At 39.4% G+C, this 18,203-nt stretch overlaps 1 protein-coding gene across 8 annotated transcripts in view; it reads left to right on the top strand.

Annotated features, from left to right (window-relative positions):
• SH2D4B (SH2 domain containing 4B) overlaps positions 1-18,203 on the top strand; it is a 126,239-nt gene that overhangs the window by 58,764 nt on the left and 49,272 nt on the right. For all 8 annotated transcript variants that reach the window (XM_065067668.1, XM_065067665.1, XM_065067664.1 and 5 more), the window contains 3 exons: positions 7,412-7,571; positions 8,690-8,837; positions 17,552-17,696. In XM_065067668.1, coding sequence (XP_064923740.1) covers positions 7,471-7,571; positions 8,690-8,837; positions 17,552-17,696 — 394 coding nt within the window. In that variant the 5' untranslated portion in view covers positions 7,412-7,470. The remainder of the gene's footprint in view (positions 1-7,411; positions 7,572-8,689; positions 8,838-17,551; positions 17,697-18,203) is intronic.

The following is an 18,203-nucleotide window of genomic DNA, read 5'->3' as shown; positions in this document are numbered from 1 at the left end:
AATGTGGCTGTGTACTGAGGTACCGTTCAACAGCGACTTCTAAAGTATCCATTTGCTTCTCTGAACCTGGGGCTAGAAAGAGACCCCCAGCCACCACATGACCTAAATACGTACTAGATGGAACAAATCCGGAAGGACTTCTCTGCCCTCCTAGGATCAGCTGTAAGTCTGTGCTTTTTAGCCTTATATCCAGCCCTGCAACTGACTTCTCTGTTTTGCAGAAAAGTCTCAGCAGGATGTCACTGGCTACCTGGGCCTTGTCGCACTGGAGGGTTCTCTTGCACGTGTGTGATCCTCAGCACTGGTGTTGTCTGAAGCATCTGGCATCGGCTGCTTTCTGAGAGGGGCTGCTGGGTTAATTGAGCTGCTGGCATGGAGAGCCTCCCTGTGTTTCTCTGTGGCCTTACGTTCCTCAGCCTGGCTGGATGCATCTGTGTGAGAGGCTTTGCTGTATGTACCAGTGCTCTGGTAGTGATCTGAGGCTGTGACTGTCTGCAAGCTCATGAATACTTGATATGGAAAGACAGCAGTGCTGCAGCTGAGGAGAGATTGGGATTCACCCAAGTTAATTCAATATCTCCTTGCTGATTTTGCCAGTTTTTAGCATAAATGAATAAAACATTCAAGGACAGAGGCACCAGGTTTTGATAGCTGGATTTGGAAGACACTAGAAAATGCAACGTGTTCAGGGCAGCAGTGAATTTAGCCAGGTACTGGTTGTGGCTTAATAACCTTCAAGTCCACTTGTGTGCTCTGGTGCTAGAAAATCACACTGTAGTCATGTAGGTCTCCCTGCTTTTGTGGTCCTCTATGCCTGATTAAAGGAGTCAGTGCAAACCTGCCACGTTGAATTTAAGTAGGGGAGTCTGGTGCAGAAAGTGATCCAGAGTTCTGTGTTCATTCTGTGACAGAAGCCTTGTCCTGCTGTGAATTTCCAGCAGACCCTGAAGTAGCCGTGCAGACTTGTTTTTGTTTATTCTGCAGTGGTGGGAAAACCTAGATGCTTTGTGATAGCTCTGTCTGAGAAACCAAACCCTGTGGGTAGCTTTTACTCTTATAAAGAGACAATTTGGATCAGGAATCAGAAATTATAGTTTTGTGTTCCTGACTTTATTTTTTAATTAAAAAAAAAAATCAAAGGAATGATACTGATGTGAATGATTTTACAACCTTCAATCTTTGATCTGATAGGTACCTGCATTTTATACTGTTTACAGTGAAAGGGTCATTAAAACGGACAGAAAAGAGACTACCTCTAGGTTGTATATGGAGCTACAACAATGTCTTTAAGGAGGAGTTATGAATGTTATCTCCCAGTTGAAAGTGGGCAAATTACAAAATTGTTACGTGCAATAGCGTGCCCTGGCCAGGGAGCCAAGAAAATATCTGGGTCATACTAGATAGAGACCACAGAAGTGACACCTTATTTCTGGTTCTGTTTTGTTTTGTCTTTTTTGGTTTACACTATGCAAAACTACGTATACCTATCGCATGTATACATACCATGTGATAATGCAAACACACTGACCTTTAACTGTTATGTACAGTTATCTTTGCTTTACCATAGTCTCATCTGAGTAACTGTTTCCTCCCTTAATGTTTGCTCTCTTGCAGTCACTCTTACTTTATTTGATCCTGCAGGGGTATATTGCAGCATAATTATTTCCATGGTAACAGGCAGTAATTCCATAAACAGAAGACTGAGTTTGTTATATGATCAGGAAGCAGCTGGAGAACCATGAAGGCTGATTTTTCAGCAGTGCTGAGATCCTACAACCCTTATTAATATATTCATGTAAATCAGCTGAAATTCTTTCTCCCTCTGCAAATGCTCCTTTAAATAGAAAGGCACACAACACAGTGTTGAAATTGGAGGGGCTGTAAACTGAAACATTGAGGGGGATACTTGAAGTTCAGAATTTTTCCCCATTTTAATGTTTTAAAATTTGAAGTGACTGGTTTTTCTGAATGTATTCTTGGAAGAGGGGTTTGTGGTCCTGTGACTATTGGCAAGGGCAGACAACAGAATGAATTATAGCAGGTCTTCTATTGTGGAGTTTATGTTATTTTCATTACTTTCATCATTGCCACCTAGTGATTCTATATGTATTTTAATGGATTTATGGTGGTTAATGTAAGGAAAAGTGCATTCTGTCCTTTGAACAGCCTCTCAGAAACATTCACCTCTATTTCCTAGGTTTTCTCCTTAGAAGTGAAATTGTGTGTGTATGTGTGTGTTTGTATTAAAAAAGTATATATAAATAATATACTTGTACTGGGTAAGCTGAAACTGAGAACAGCCTAAATATCGTTTTCATTTTCATCCTAATCAATGTGCTTCTAACTCACATCCTACAGCTAATGAATGGTACCTTATCTACGCTGTAGAATATAAAAAATCAAGTTTCTATTTTGCGGTTTAACTCCAGCCAGCAACTAAGCACCGTGCAGCCACTCGCTCACTCCCCACTGGTGGGATGAGCGAGATAATCGGAAAAGTAAAAGCAAGAAAACGTGTGTTGAGATAAAGACAGTTTAATAGGTAAAGTAAAAGCTGCGCACGCAAGCAAAGCAAACCGAGGCATTAATTCACCACTTCCCATGGACAGGCAGGTGTTCAGCCATCTCCAGGAAAGCTGGGCTCCATCGCATGTAAAGGTATTTGGGAAGACATACACCATGACTCTGAATGTCTCCCAATTCCTTCTTCTTTTCCCAGCTTTATAAGCAGAACCTGACGTCATATGGTGTGGAATATCCCTTTGGTCAATTGGGGTCAGCTGTCCCAGCTGTGTCCCCTCCCAGCCTCTTGTGCACCCCCAGCCCGCTCACTGGTGGGGTCAGGAGCAGAAAAGGCCGTGGCTCTGTGCAAGCTCTGCTCAGCAGTAACGGGAACATCCCTGTGTTATCAGCACTGTTTCCAGCACAGATCCAAAACACAGCCCCATACTAGCTCCTGTGAAGAAAATTAACTCTATCCCAGCCAAAACCAGAAGCCATAAACATAATTTGCTTATAAAGCCAAGGGTAAAATCTCCTGTAAAACACATTGTGTTTAGACCAAAGTATACCAGATCTCTAAACTCAAAAACCAAAAGCCGCCAAACCAATCAAACAATACCATAACAAACAAACAAAAAACACCAACCAACCAACCAAAAACCTCAACCCTAGTCCGGAAGCTACAGTTTCTCTGAATGGCAAAATTAGATCAGGCTGATCAGCTGTCTTGATGTCAACAGTGAATGCTTATGCAGCATATTTCAAATGCAGAATAAGTTTCAGGAGTCTTTTTCTAGTGCAGAGAGAGAAAACAAATATTTTCTAAAGACACAGTCAAAGGCTATTTGGGTGACTACAAAGCTTTCCAGGGAGTGAGGAGGGAGAGTCAGTCGCTGTTATAAAGAACTGTGGTGAGAAACCCAATCTCAGAGAAACAAGGCTGTTCGTGGAAATAGGCAATGCTTCTGAGAAAGTTTAAGTAGACTTCAAATGCTATTCCATGTCTCTGAGATTATAAATGTGTGCTCTCCTAATTCTCCCAATTTACACTGTAATATTCGCTATGGTGGAAAGGCAATCTTGGTTTCTGGCACTGTCTGTAATTTTGCTGGATAAGCAGACAGGCTGGGGCTGAATGACAGCCCAGCTGGGAGACTTGACATGCGGTCAGGCCTCTAATGATCCTTGGAGTAGCTCCCTTGTGAACACTGGAGATAGATCACAAGTGGAATTGTTGGGGGTGCTGGAACTGTTAAAGAAAAGCGAGCTTGGAGGAAGGAAGCTGAGTCCAGCAGTATTCTGTTCGATCTGATTACTGTTATTTTTGAAGTGCTTTGAATTAGAAGTGTGCATGAAAATGAACCCAGACATAACGCAGCATAACCCAACCCCCCAAAAAACAAAACCCCCAAAACCAGATCTGTGGTGCTTCTGCTCCTCTGTCCCCATTAGCAGGGGCAGTGTAAGGCCAAGTTCTCTCTTGTGTAACTCTATTTGTTTTAAGCCTTAGTCACAGTGTGGAAATCTGAGCTGATGGGAGTTGAAGCCTGATTTAGCTTGAGGTTTGTGGGCAGTCAGGATTCCCCTCCCCTGCACCTTTCAGTGCTGTTTTCTCTCTCTCCCAAGGTGGCTGACAGTGTTCAAGTTTACTAGCAGCGTTTGGCCATGGTAGGGATGATGGCCTGCCTGCCCCAGGAATGATGGTGCCCTGCTTGCACCAGGATGATGCACTGTGGGGCCATGCAGCACTACTCATGGTTGTACTACAGTGCTCTATGTGTATGAGATTAGTAGTAGTGCTGCTGGTAGAGACTAATAATTCTTATAGGTGAGAGCCCTGAGTTTACTGTTGCTCTCTAGGGTATTGTTTTATACTTTCTTTGTTGCTGTAAAATTGACTGCAGAAATACAAACAAACAGAAAGCATGATTTGGTATTGGTTTTGATTGTGTTTATATGTACGAACACATGTTGCTGTTTGTTTGGGCAGTAGGTCTCCAAGGCTGTTTTCACTGTGATCCCATTGTGCTGCAAATTTGGTATCCCTGATTTTGCGTTTGTGTCAAGGAAGGAGCAATATACAGAAACCAAGTTACTGGTCTTAAAGCAGCATAGGTGTAGGTTTAGGGAAACTCCATGGGAGATACGAATTCATGGAGGAGCCACAGGTGAAAATAACTGCAACAGTGAATGTTGCCATCTTATGGTGCTACAGAATTGTTTTAGACAAACCCACCCATGGAAAAAACTTGCTAAATTATTCAGTATATTTTCCTGCTAAAGCACTGTTTCTTTCTAAAACACCTTCATTTCTATTCTCAATCCAGGCTTATTTTGATGTCCACTGTTTCCTAATGGTAATTATTTGCAGACTGCCACAGTCTGTCCAGGAAAAGAAAAGTACTTTTGTGGTCAAGACACAAGACTGGACTCAAAAGATTTAATTTTTATTTTGTAGCTCTACATTAACTTTGTAACTGGGCACAGACCTGCTTCTGAACAGGAAACATGAGGTTCCCTTACCTCTTTCTTATCTAGATTTCAAATTTGTTTAGTCAGAACCTGTCCCTTCCTTTTAGATTTACTTGAATTTTTCTATTTTTTTTTTTTTATATTTCTATTTCATTTGGAAATAAAGTTTGTTAACAAAATACCTTATTACTTGAGAGACATCTTAAAGCAGGAATTATTATAATCAACTGTCATTTCTGGTAATTGTGTGCTTGCAAACCAGACAACACTATTAATAGTTTCCTAAAAATATTAAGGAAAATAATTTTCTTTACTTTCAGCTCAGGTCTTGCAGTTGGTTCTACCATTTAAAAGTGGAAGTCCGGTACTATTAGCCTAGAAGAGCTGACACTGACCACTATGAACTTGATTCTACAGTCTGCAAAGACTTTTTGTGTGGCAGGAATTCAATTTTCACAGTGACAGATTTTTCTCCCTGATCTGCTTATTTCTTTTCCTGCACACTAATTTTTCATGTTATTCTATGCTAAGAAACTACCAAGTTTTATTATCAGATTCCATAGTAAAGCCCATGTCCAACTTTGTGAGGTTGTAGGTTTAAGGGAAGATTTGAATGGGCAACATTTCTTGAAGTGAAATAGTTGGATAGCATGGTTGGATGTGAAAAAGACCTTGTCTTGTTCTGAATAAATTAATGTGGCCAGTCAGTTCTCGGCAGAGAGTGTTCAAATGCTGTGTCCAAAAAACTACGACATAAATGTTGTGCTGACAGAAACACTGAAATGCACGGAATAGGAATTACAATAAAATACATTCACATTTATAAACTGAGACATAATCTGATAGGCTGTGAAAGGGCAAATGCTTTTGAGAGTTATTGAAGGAAAACATTGTTAGCTTGAATTCCACCCCCCTTCCCTCCAAAGTCAGTACCATTAGGCCAACACTGGGAATTCATATAAATGACATTTTCAAATTGGATATAGAATATTAGCTTTCATTGAGAGATCTGATATGTTTGTTGCCTTTGGTTCCTATTGTCAACACTTGGGAGTGTGGGTTGGCACCAGCACTGCCTGCTGTCAGCAGCCCCACGTCATTTGCTCCTGCAGTTTTCTCTCCTCAGTCTGGGATGTCAAAACCACTTTATTAACTGTGCATTAGGGAATTTAATCTGGTCAAATGGATACTGTCCTGTTGCAGAACAACAACAGGTGCTTGAAGGTGAGAGTAGCTAAGCTGATGCTAGTAGAGAAAGATGTAGAAAGAGAGGAAGCAAAGACTGGCTGTTCAAATAGGACCTGGTTTCTTTTAACACTTACGGGAACATCTGAGAAAAACTGTCCCGGAAAGTGGTGGGCTGTCCATGTCAGCAAGTGAGATGAACTGCCAAGCCGTTGTGGCCTTGTAGTCTGCGTTCTTTAAAATAAATCCATTGTCCATCTTCACAGCAGTCTTTGCGGTGGAATCTCCTTTTGTGAAGAACAATTTCAACAAATGCACGTGAAATAGAACATAAAAATGGATGCATAAGAGGTGTTTCTACCAATTTATTATTATGAACCTGTAAAATGCGTAAAATATATGAGAGGTACACATAAGCAGAAAGAAGAGACCAAACCTTACTAAGTCAGGTAGTGTATATGACTATTGAAATGTTTTCAGATAGGGTTTAACCCTTTGTAGTTGGCAAGACTCCGATAGTTGATTCTTGGACATGAAAGTTCACCAAATGTAGGCTATTTTCTAAAGAGCACTCAGTTTTCTTTGGTGTTTTTAAACTCACTATGTCAACACAGTAACCATAGGTTTTCACATGGTGTTTTTCATGAAAAGTGAACCGGAAACTTAATCCCTCTCAATTGCCTGCATGAGCAGCAAAGCCTTGGCAGTGTTGAGATGGGCACTCTGAGCGTGCATCTGTGAAACTCCTTCGCACACTGGGAGCAGAAAATTCCTGCTATTTTTTTGCAGGGCTTCTGATAAAATCTCTACGTGCTCAACACTTGACATTCTTGGTGTGCTGAAGCATTGCTAGTCATGTAACGTCACTGGTTATTGTTGTCGCTCCATCTCTTTTTCCATTCTCTTCATTCATTCTTTGCTGACTGAAGGAAGAAAATATAACAATGAAAAAGGGATCATAATACCTAAATTCTGGTAAATGCATGTCAGAATTAGTAATCCCTTATTATAGTAGGATAGTGAGTCTTTAAAGATAGTGCAATCTGGAGTGTACAAACCCTATTTTTTCCCCAGCACGGTAGATTAATCAAATCTGAAGTTTTTATTCAACTTCTTAGTAATATTTTATTTTGAATGGTAAATTGCAAGCTTGATGTTCCTTAATTGCAGATTTCCCATCTATCTACCTCTAATGACAGAAGAATTTGAGCCAGTGTTTCTATTTTCGGTTTGTTCTTGGTGGCTGTTGCAGGTAATGGCAAACACGTGCAGTGGCTGCGTGGGAAGGATGGTGAGGTCTGGGTCTGGGTGATGGGAGAAGCCCCAGGCGACAAGCCCTACGAACAGATATCAGAGGAGCTGATAGCAGAGCGAGCCAGGCAGCAGGCACAGAAGGAGGCGGAAGAACTATGGTGAGGATTTAAGAATCTGAATTCAGGGCCTACTTGGCATAATGGGAGACATGGCCTTGTAGAAAGGCAGCAGGTAATGGTGGGTAAAACTGGTAAGTATGTTTTATGAACATTTGCTTTTACTCATTTTGGCAATTTTTCAACACATGAAAAATGTAATTATATTTTAATTGATTATTGAAAAGCAAAAACCTTTTTTCAATAAAAAAAAAGTGAAGCAAACATTTTTCCTGGGGGGAATTTTCCAAAACCATGCCAGTTTGTCAATAAATAAAAATGAAACAATCTGGTTTTGAGATTATTAAATTAGAAATATTTGTTGTATCACACACGTACGCCCACAATGGGGATTTGGTATGTAAAATCCATTTTGAAATTGGTTTTATTTGCACATTGCTTGTATTAATTCTTATCCCATTGGGTCAGAAACTGATTATACAAAGTGCCATGCTGGTGTTTCCAGCAGGGCCTCTTCCAGCTTTGGGGGAGATTCAGAAGTGTTTTGATCCTTGATATTGTTGGGAAGTAGGCCACCTGCCTCCCGCGCTTCCCTTTGTAGTGGAACACTGAGAAGTGACAGTTGAAAAATCAGATTATTCTGGATTGTTCCTTTTCATTTGAGTTTCTTCTTGCTTTCAGTGATTGCATATTTAAGCAGGGATTTAAAGTTTCAACCTGGGCTCTGTGTTCATTTTATGTTGTCAGTACTAATAAACAATCTAGTTTAAGAACTGGGCAGACACATTTGCATTGGTATTAGAAAGACAATAAATTCCCAGTCATGCTTTGTTAGACTGACAGAGAAATCTATTTTTTCAGCCAGAGAAGGAAAAATACAGGGTATGACTCAAAGAAATCCAAGAAGCACCTCTCTAAATTAGAAGGTGCTATTTTAATTAGTCATTTATCAAAAATTGAAAATGTCTGCTGTCTGGATAGTTTCCTCAAATCTGATTTGTGGTAGGTCTCTTGTTAAAGGCATTTTAATTCTTTCCATGTGTATTTACAGGAGGTCTTATGCTAATTAGTTGTTGCAATCAGTGAGCAAGTATGGATCCTTTACTTAAAAAAATAATTAGTGTCTTAAATTATTTTTATTTTAAAATTCTTTTCTGAAGGAGACAAAAGGAGGCTGAAATTACAAAGAAATTCCGGGATGCTATGGCTCAAGAAAAAGCCAGAATAGTGGCAGAAAAATGGAAAATAGAAATAGAAGACCGGAAAGCTGCTAAATTAGAGGAGGAAAAAATTCAGGAGGAATTGAAGGTTTGCACATAATAATTTAGCTTTTTTAATAGTGTTTTTATATAGATTCAATGTTCTTGTCACCTTCAGTGCATGTTTATTAATAAGCTTTAAAACCCAGAGTTGTAATTTTTCATCCTGGAGTATACAAATAGCTACATGGTGTTCACAAGAACAGCTGGGCGAGTGATGCGAAAAAATTACATATCTCATTCAAAAGCGTCAGGACAATCAAACTGGTTATTCAGCTCACACATCAACAGAATTGTTCAGTCAGCTGTGCTGAGTGAATCATACTGGGGGAAAAAAATGTACAATTGTGAAATGTCTCATTTTAAGTTAGTTTGCTTGAACATATCTTGTGTGTTTTGGATGAGTTCTTCACATATTTCACTTGAAAATTTTGTCACTGCTTTCTTTCAGATAATGAGGGTTGGATCCTTCTCCTACTCAACATATGGGAAAAGTTCACTTGGCTTTGCCGGGAGAAATTAATTTGCCTGATTTTTATTGATTTCTTTATGAATTTTCTATGATCATGGTTATAGTATTTTAGTGGTTTTCCGAACTTTTTTTTTTTCTTCACATTCTCTTGCTGAAAATAACAATTTGAAAACTAACAGGAAAAGAAGACCTCTGTCTACCCTTTTCATGTTACTTTATGAAGATAAAAACTTATTTAAAAATTAGGACCCAAAATGTGATTGTATAGCCTGCGGAGAAATTATCCCAGTCTTCTGAGGCTGAGACCGCATGCAAGGTGGGTGAGGCTGGGTTTCCATGGAGAGAGCCGGTAGCAAAATAGGATTCCTAGGAGATCTGCATCCAGTAACTTCTGTCTACACGCCTCTCCCTGCTGGCAGCTTGCTATGGCATTTTTCCCTTCTTGGAATGGTGATTAAAGGTGCAGAAGGTGCAGACAGACTGCCCCCTGCTGTGATGGGAGAAATGCTGAAGAACTCAGTGTTAAACTTTATGGTTTGATTACAAACTGGAGTCAGCAAGTTGCTTGTCGTTCTGTGAGCTGTGGGCCTGGGGCTTGGGGGTGGTTCTGTAGCACAAAGCAGGGGCAGTTCCTGCGGCCTCCTCTGTGCAAGGTTGCATGATTAATTTTACCTTTGCATGATTAATTTGAATTCATAAGAGAGAACAGGCCTTTGAAATTTGGTATCAATGAGTAATGCAACTATACCTTTCAAGTGCCTCTATTAATGGTCAGAGCAACTAATTAAACACTCTTTCCAGAAAGCAAAGCCCTCTCAAACAAAGGCCAATACAGGCCTGTTCACTTATATCTCTGTGGCTGATTTACAGTGCACTTGCTGGGGTGAATGTCCACAAGCTCATGGTTATTCTTCTGTTTCAAAGAGACTTTTTCAAAAAGCAGAGTGAGCAACTTGTGAGACTTTTGGTGGCCAGGGTTCATAATTTCCTTTTAAGGAAAACTAGTCTTTCAGTTGTTGATACAATTTAAAAGGAATGGCACCAAATTCTGCTTGTTTTCATATTGATGGAAAGGTAATGTCACAGTGATCTGTGTTCCCAGTGTTCCTTGGGAAGTCAGTGGGTATCCTCCATCCAGCTGGGTGCCTGGTAGGAGCAAGAATTGCACTGCTCTAAGTGGGATGACGATTTGGTTCAGTTTCTACTTTGAATTTCAAATACTAACTTTTAGCTGGGATTTCTTTAGCCCTATTCATAAAGTTGCCAAATCTTTATTTTATCAAAGAAATAGAATACATTTCCCCCCCACCATGGTTTCCTTTAAATCCATTATTTGAAGAGGATATTTGCAAAAATTTAATTAAAAGACCAAAGTTTTTAAGACAACACTCAGCAGAAATGAACTCTTTGGCTTCAAAAATTAGTTTGGAAACAAGACATTATGTAGCAATTGTTTCTAAAATGCCTCTTTATTGAGTGTGCTCCCAGCATTTGCTGCATTAATACAACAATAGTCTAATTACACTTCCAGCCCTGGGTCTTTAATGAGGTCTGTTAGGAGGAACTTGGACCAACACAGGGTTCCACCAGCAGAGATCCAAAGGCAGGATTAATCCCTGGTACTATAACACCACACTTTTGCTACTCAGAAGAGCAGCTTATCTATACTTGGTCTTCAAAGAACAGATCTTGTACATAGTGTTGTAGAACTACTTAAAAACAGTAAAGGAATTTCAAAGGCAAGTGTATCTCACAGGTTAATAAGGGGGAGTTGTTAACTTCTCTGTCAACTGGCTTGTTTAAGCTCACTTGACTTCCTGTCTCCTTCCCATTTTATTCTTTTTATAACTACTCTTGTGCAGGGGAAGAAGTACATGAAATATTTACAAGCGGAATGAGTGGAAAGGTGCCTGGACAGGAAAACAGGAAAGTTATGTTTCTGGAATCGACTTCCAACTTCAAAAAGTGAATAGAGCTAAGGTGTTGGGAAAAAGATGAGCTAATGAATCTACTAATATGTGACTGCAACCATTGAAATCACAAAGAAATGTATCTTTCATTAATGATTCAGGGTATGAAATGAGGCACAGATCATTTAGCAAGTCCACTTTAACAGGTTTAAAATATTTAATGCATTGGTAATCATCCTTCTGTGATGATGACCAGACCATGTTTAAAGCAGTCTCTAAACTGCGATATGATAAGTTCAGTCTCTGCTAATGCTTCATCCTCTTAAAGCGTTTTGACTTGGGAGATTGAAACTCTGTCCTTTCTGCTGAGAAGTTTAATTTCTAACCATATTGTATCACAAATACTCCTTTTGAAAAATGCTTTTATTCATTTTGATCTGTTGTGGGACTTTAGGGCTGTCTGCACTAGATAAATGATATCTCACGTATCAAAGTGAATGATAATCTCTGTTTCCTTTTCCAACACTTTTAGAAAGGTATTGCTTTCCTCGGTGTTTCTTAAGCAGAAATGCCTTTAATTTGTGATGCTGGAATACAAATGTTGACTGCTCTATTTTTGCAGTTTAAGGACAGCTATTCTTTAATGCACCTATTGCAAAGGACAAATAAGAGAGGCAATTACTATCATTGAACTTTTTGCTAATTCACAAAGCCTATGAGATCATAGGCATAATTCCCAACTGTTATCAGTTGCTGTCGTTAAGAGTCTTGAACAATGTGCAGAGCTAAGACAAATTACAGGTATGAGTGTCAGCCAGCCAGGGGCGGGTGGCATCCTTCAGCTACATTTAGAAATAACAGAGAGAGACTCTCGCAGCTCGCTCTTCATGTGGTCTACATAAAGCATGAGAATGTTAATAGTGAAGTACTATCTGTATGACAACATCAGGTACCTGCCAAATGTAATAATATAATCAGAGTTGACAGTAAAGCTAGATTGCTTCTTCAAAATACCTTGGGAGTTTGTGTTAACCAAAAGCTGCATATAAATGTTTTTCTTCCTTCATCAAAAATATTTAGTAGGAGTTTTAATGAGAGTGGCACTTAAGGAAAAATAGTCCTTATTCTCTTGTTAGGAAACAAGAGAGGAAGAGCTCATTATAATTTCCTTTCCTTTTTTTTTTTTTTTTTTTTTTTTTTTTCTCCTTCTTCTTTTAATGGTTTTAGGTTCATGGCCTTTAAGTCCAGTTGGGATTATGATGAGTGAAGTGAGCTTTTTTAAGGTATGAATCCAGGAGTTTCTGTGTTCTGGCTGTTTCTGTTCATATCAGAGAAGACAGGTTTACAATTAACTCTCAGAGAAGAACAGAATAATTAGCGCTTCAGGAGATCTTTATTAAGTACAGCTTCTGCTTATTAGAAAGAACACACTTCAGTCCTTTGGACTTGGATGGGCTTTCAACATGTGCCTGAGTGCTCTACTGTGCCCAAAAGTGCTGTGGACCTGATTCTTCAGACAATTGCTGCTATGTGTATAAGAATGCACTAAAATGTCACCACCACCACAGTAGTGTGGGCTTCTTATGATATAGCAGTGACCATTCTGTTCTGATCTGAAAAAAACTCTGTCTCCAAGTTAACATAAGCACTTGGATGGGCCTCTTATCTTTAAGAGCAAATAAGCTGTAAGTTCAGCTCTGTGCTTTCCTCAGGACAGCATATTTAGAATCCAGGAATATGCCAACACCTTCCTGCTGGGGTTTGGCACCCAGTTCGTTCTGAAGATGCCTCGGCTGGGTTCATTCAATCTCAATTACAGTAATACATTTATCCTTCATTTTGTTTTCTTTTGTGCAACCAGAGTTTAGATTTTTTTTTTTTTTTTCTTCTATGTAGTTATCTCTTTAACAATGTTGGAAGTGAGGCAGCTGTGAGTTTCTGCTGGGAATCAGGTCTTTAGGGTTTTCTATCCTACTTGTGAGGAACTGTGATATTAAAAAAGAGTCTTTTCCCAATGACATCAGTAATGAGTGCACTGCTGAAGCCACTGTCTTTAGTCTGGATCGCTAGTAAAAACTAGTAAAGCTTTGTTATTTTCAATAGGTAGATGGGAAAATCTGAACTGCTAGTGAGGGCAGTTTACATATTAGGAATTCAAGCTGTGAAGAGACAAACTCTTAGCAGAATTTCACTGGATCTATGGCAAGTTACCAAGCAGTGTATGTTGTTGCCTCCCTATATGAGCCGTATATGAATAGCATGTCCTGGAGCATATCCATGACCAAAATGTAACAACCTCTGCATAAAATGTGACTGCATTTTGTACATTTGTCTCCCTGCAAATACATGCACAGTGAAGTGATACAAACCCTGTGTTCCTTTTGAGACATTGCTAGTAGAAAAGAAAATAATGTCTCCGTAAACTCTTCTGAGATGAGAAAATTTTCTCAGAAAAAAAGGTTGGGAAGGAGTTGGACATATTTCTGATTATACTCTCACAGCTCCGTTGGAAACTGTCAGGTGGGTTTGCGGAGAACTCTGATCTCTGAATTCTTCCTGCTATGCCAGGCTGTCCTGGAATGGGGGACCCTGGGATTTCCAGATTCCCGTTTTCAGAGCAGTGTGTCCTGAGGGCTCAGACCTGAAGCCAGGTTGGCTCCCAGCTCTGTGGCAGGTGTCCTGCAGGTCTGCCCCGGCTCAGCGCTGGCTGCTGCGGCATCTCAGGAGATTCACAGCAGCTGGAATGGAGCTGCAGCTCTCAGGGCTGCCCAAGATGTTTCCTGCCAGCCTGAAGCTTTGAGGGAATCCTGGGCATCCTTTGCTTCGGAGAAGACTGTTGTAACAAGTACGCCCTGTGGGTTTTGCCTTGAGCAGGATGTCAGTGTTTTAGCTGCCCTGCATCCCATGAGACTCCCCAGAGAGACCCCAAGAGCCGTGGCAGCCAGAAGCTCCATTTTGCATTGTGAAAAAATAAATTGCTGTATTTTGGTTTTTCCTCTGTGCATTTTTTTAAAACAATCTTTCTGCAGCAAAAAATAAATGCTGACCTCATCTCATCTCATCTGCATTGGACTGAAACATTAGAAGCTAACCATGGGTAATATTAAATATTATTTAGAGCTGGCTGTAGTAAACCCATCAGACATTGTGAGGCACACATTTACAGTAACAAGTAACAAGTTTATGGTAAATGCTCAACTGCCGGAGGCTAGAAAAGATCATTTAGCATGTTCAAATTCTCCAGTGGAGTTAAAGCTGGAGAGGATTACTGCTGCCTATTGAATTGCCAGTGTGATTTTTTGCAGCAGGTTGGTATTTCTTGGCAATTTGCGACTACATACTGGATTGTCACCTCCCTAATTATTCTGGAAGAGCTGAAAGGGTCACAGCACACAATACAATCTCTCTCAACTGTCAGGCAGAAAGTGATGTTTGTAGATTATTATAGCTCTTCACTCTCAGCTCTGGCGTGCAGGATTGCGTTCATGGGGAGAAGCAGGTAAACTGGTTGTTGTGTTCTTCCAGCGGAGTAAATGTGAAAAATTCAGTTGTTGTTGCTCATTTAAAATACAAACATATGCTTTTTAGTTGACAAAAGGATGAATTTTCTATCCTCTGTCATACTAACAAGGCTTGTTTCTCCTCACACACCTGTAAGAAGTTGCACAATATACTTGCACATGCATCCATGTGCTAATTTGAATAAACAGAATTTTGCTTCCTTTAAAAAGGAAAATGACACAAAAAAGTTTTGTGAATTCAGAATCGAGTGCCATCACTGACAGCTGCTTTGTGGTTATTTCTTCTTTGATTTAAATCTACTTTTTCTCATTAAAAAAAAAAAAAAAAGTAGGATTTTCTTAGTAGGCTTTACTGCTTTCCGTTAAGAACTCAGACTCCACCCCAATTCTGGTTTGGTTGGGTTTTGATGTTGTGTTGTGTGGTGTGTTTGTTTTTTTTCAAGGCACTTTCATATTTTGATTACAAATGCTTCAACAATAGCTACATTTAAAAAAAATAACTTGTGATGAAACTCGTGTGATTCAGGGAAACTGATGTGAGATTGATTTTTTTTTTTTTTTTTTTTTTTTTTCCCCTCCCCCATATGAAGTTGACTTCGTGGTTTGAGATGTTGAATAGAAAACATTTTGATAACCCAGGATTACCTCTGTGTCTGTCTGTCTTCCTGAAAAGATAGCCTAGATGTATTGGATTTTTTTAGGTAGTAGAGCTAAGTAAATAAATGTTCTCCTCATAAGCATGAAGAAGAGCTGGTTACATACTATTTCCAGGAAGGGAGTAAAGCCATTTACTAGAAACTGAAATATAGAATCCTTAATTCTATGGGGTATGTAAAAACGTAATTATTATTATTTTTTTTTTTTTTTTTTAATTTTGAAGGAGCTTCTGGTCTTTGAAAACAGTGCTTCCTAAAAGCATTGACTTTTCCAAAATAATGAACTGTCCATTCCACTGGTATTTTTAGGACTTGGGAGATAACAATGGCAGGATGATGTTAGAAATAATCAAAGATACTAGCATTAAAAATATAAAAAATTGACTGAAGAACAATACTAGGGTTTTGTTTCTCAGAAATAATAAGAGCAGACTAATTTATTGTTCGTTGTGTATTATGGAACTATTATTATTTACACAGGCACATGACTTAATACCCAAGATTTCAGGTCTTTTGGTTTGTTGCATTATCAAGAAGACAGATCCTCTCTGCTGGTGTAACTGGTGGAGCTCAGCTGTGCTGAGAAACGTTGGGTTATGTTCCTTAGGCAAACGGAGCAGTGGTTGAATTCTTTTGAAGGGTGGAGATTTGCACTTGTTCCATTTTCCCACTCCGAAGATGGTGTTGCTTGTCACTGCGAAATTGCTTCTTTTCAGTCTTTTTGAATTGTCAGTGGACAAAAGCACTTAGAGCTGTGTCAGTTGGCTGACTATTCCGAAGCCAACCATCCCTGTGAAACTTAAGACACCTGTCCTTGTTTATTCACACTTGGATTTCCACTGTTATTTCCATATTTACGCAAATATAACATGTCATTTTTCCTTAAATGTACTGTTGTGATGACCAGAGCAACCAAACAGTCCTGACTCCTCCTGCTGCTTCTGGTCCTCACTGAGCTTCTAGAGATTGCAAACAACAAAGTTGTTTTGGAAAGCTGTCTTCCAAAAAGAATTAGTGTCCCTTCAATTCTGGATTTCTGGTTAACAGCAGATAAGTTCTGCAGAGCTAGAGAGAACCAGGGGCAGGGAGAGATTAAAAAAAAGCCTTTTCTTCCCCATGATGGGCAAAAGTTTTTTCTGTTTTCCAGACAGACATTCCATGGACCCATTTCACCATGGGGAAAATGTGTCTGAGTCCCTCTGAGGGGTATTAGAAACCAACATTGTTTGGACATTCATGTTACTGTATTCAAGCTGCTTCTGGTATTTATACCCTGGCAGGTGTCAAGATAGGACAGGCAACCTTTGAATATGTACTTTTCCGATGTATTATAAAACACACACTATTTACTGTAATGTTAAGCAACTAATATATACTTTTACTAAAGTAATATAGCTTTTATATAGTTCAACCCCTTTCAGCCTAAAAAGAAGCTGAATTGTACCAAACATTTAGACATGGTGTGAATTTTTATATAGGTAGCATCTTTAAACACTGAACAGGAAGAACCCATGTGTAAAAAAACTTAAGTGTGCAAGTTACTTTTTTCAGGGTGATGAGCAACACAATGAAAGCTCAGTTTTGCATCTCCTGAACCCACAGACCAAGTTTAGGGAATAACGGAAGTCAGGTTTTAGCCCAATTTTTAAAATCTTTCCGCTCACATTTGCAGTACTTACTAAAATAGACCACGGATTGTTTTAATGATGCTGTGAATTCTGCTGTGATGATTCTCTGTATTGGTTAGGATGACACGTGGTGACAGTTGCTAAACTAAGAGCACCAGTAAATCAGTTACTGAATTCTACAGGTTCTGTAGATGTGTCTGCTGCTTGAGTGACAGTGATATCTTCAATGGGAGCACATGTGGACATAAGCACTGCGTATGGACTCTAGGATAGCACAAGATTTGGTGCCACATGATGAGACATGTTTTACATCTAGATTTCTGGTCTTAGATACTTACATGTTCCTTCTTCCTGTGATACCTGTGCATCTCAAAACACACCTTCCTCAGATATAGCTAAGAGGTGGGAAACTTCTATTAGCCTGTTGTGGTAAGTGAGAAGCCTGAAGTTAGAAGAGACAGTGATTTGACCAAGGTAACATCACTGCTCTGTCAGGGGGAAGCAACTGAACCAGTGTCCTAACTTTTGGCACATTCTTCCTCTTTAGTGACCTCAGTTTTACTTCATTTTGCCTAGAAAAGAGAAGAAGAGGAGAGGCAGAGGGGAGAAGAACAAATAAGGCAGCAGGAAGAAATCAGAGCAAAAGAGTTGTATCTGAGTCTCAAGCAAGCTCAGCAGCATAATCAACACAGTGACGATGACCAGGAGTGGGAAGAACAGTGTGAGTAAAATTACCTTCACAGGATTCATGTTTTTCTAAAAGCAAATAGAAGGAGACTTGTAGAATGAAAGAATATGTTTCTGAAAATCTCTTCAACCTAGAGCAAGGCAAAATGCCGTGTTATTTTGTGGGAAAATACCAGCTTGACCTTACAAACGGAAGTTACTGTGAATTTGCCAATCTCCCATTTCTTTCTGAATAAAAATCCATGTCAATGACTTGTAGAAATTGTTTTGTGTCCAGTGACTGAGATAATTAATTTTTGTCTAGTGTAATTAATTAACAGTTTTGGCTTAGTAACAATATTTCCGGACACAGTTATTTTGACAGCTTGTCCTCAGCTATCTCCAAAGAGGTAAAAATCTGTCTTCATCTGTATTTTAATTACTTCCATATGGTGAAGGGGTCAAGCTATGATATCAGCACTGAAACTCACTTAATTTCAGAAGATTACAGTAAATAATAGATTGTTGCCCTTAAAATAATCCTTATGATGATCATCTCACT

Source organism: Columba livia, chromosome 6 (assembly GCF_036013475.1).
Source record: "Columba livia isolate bColLiv1 breed racing homer chromosome 6, bColLiv1.pat.W.v2, whole genome shotgun sequence".
Classification (NCBI taxonomy): domain Eukaryota; kingdom Metazoa; phylum Chordata; class Aves; order Columbiformes; family Columbidae; genus Columba; species Columba livia.
Note: the sequence above shows the minus strand (reverse complement) of the source record. Positions and strands in the feature narration are given on the sequence as shown.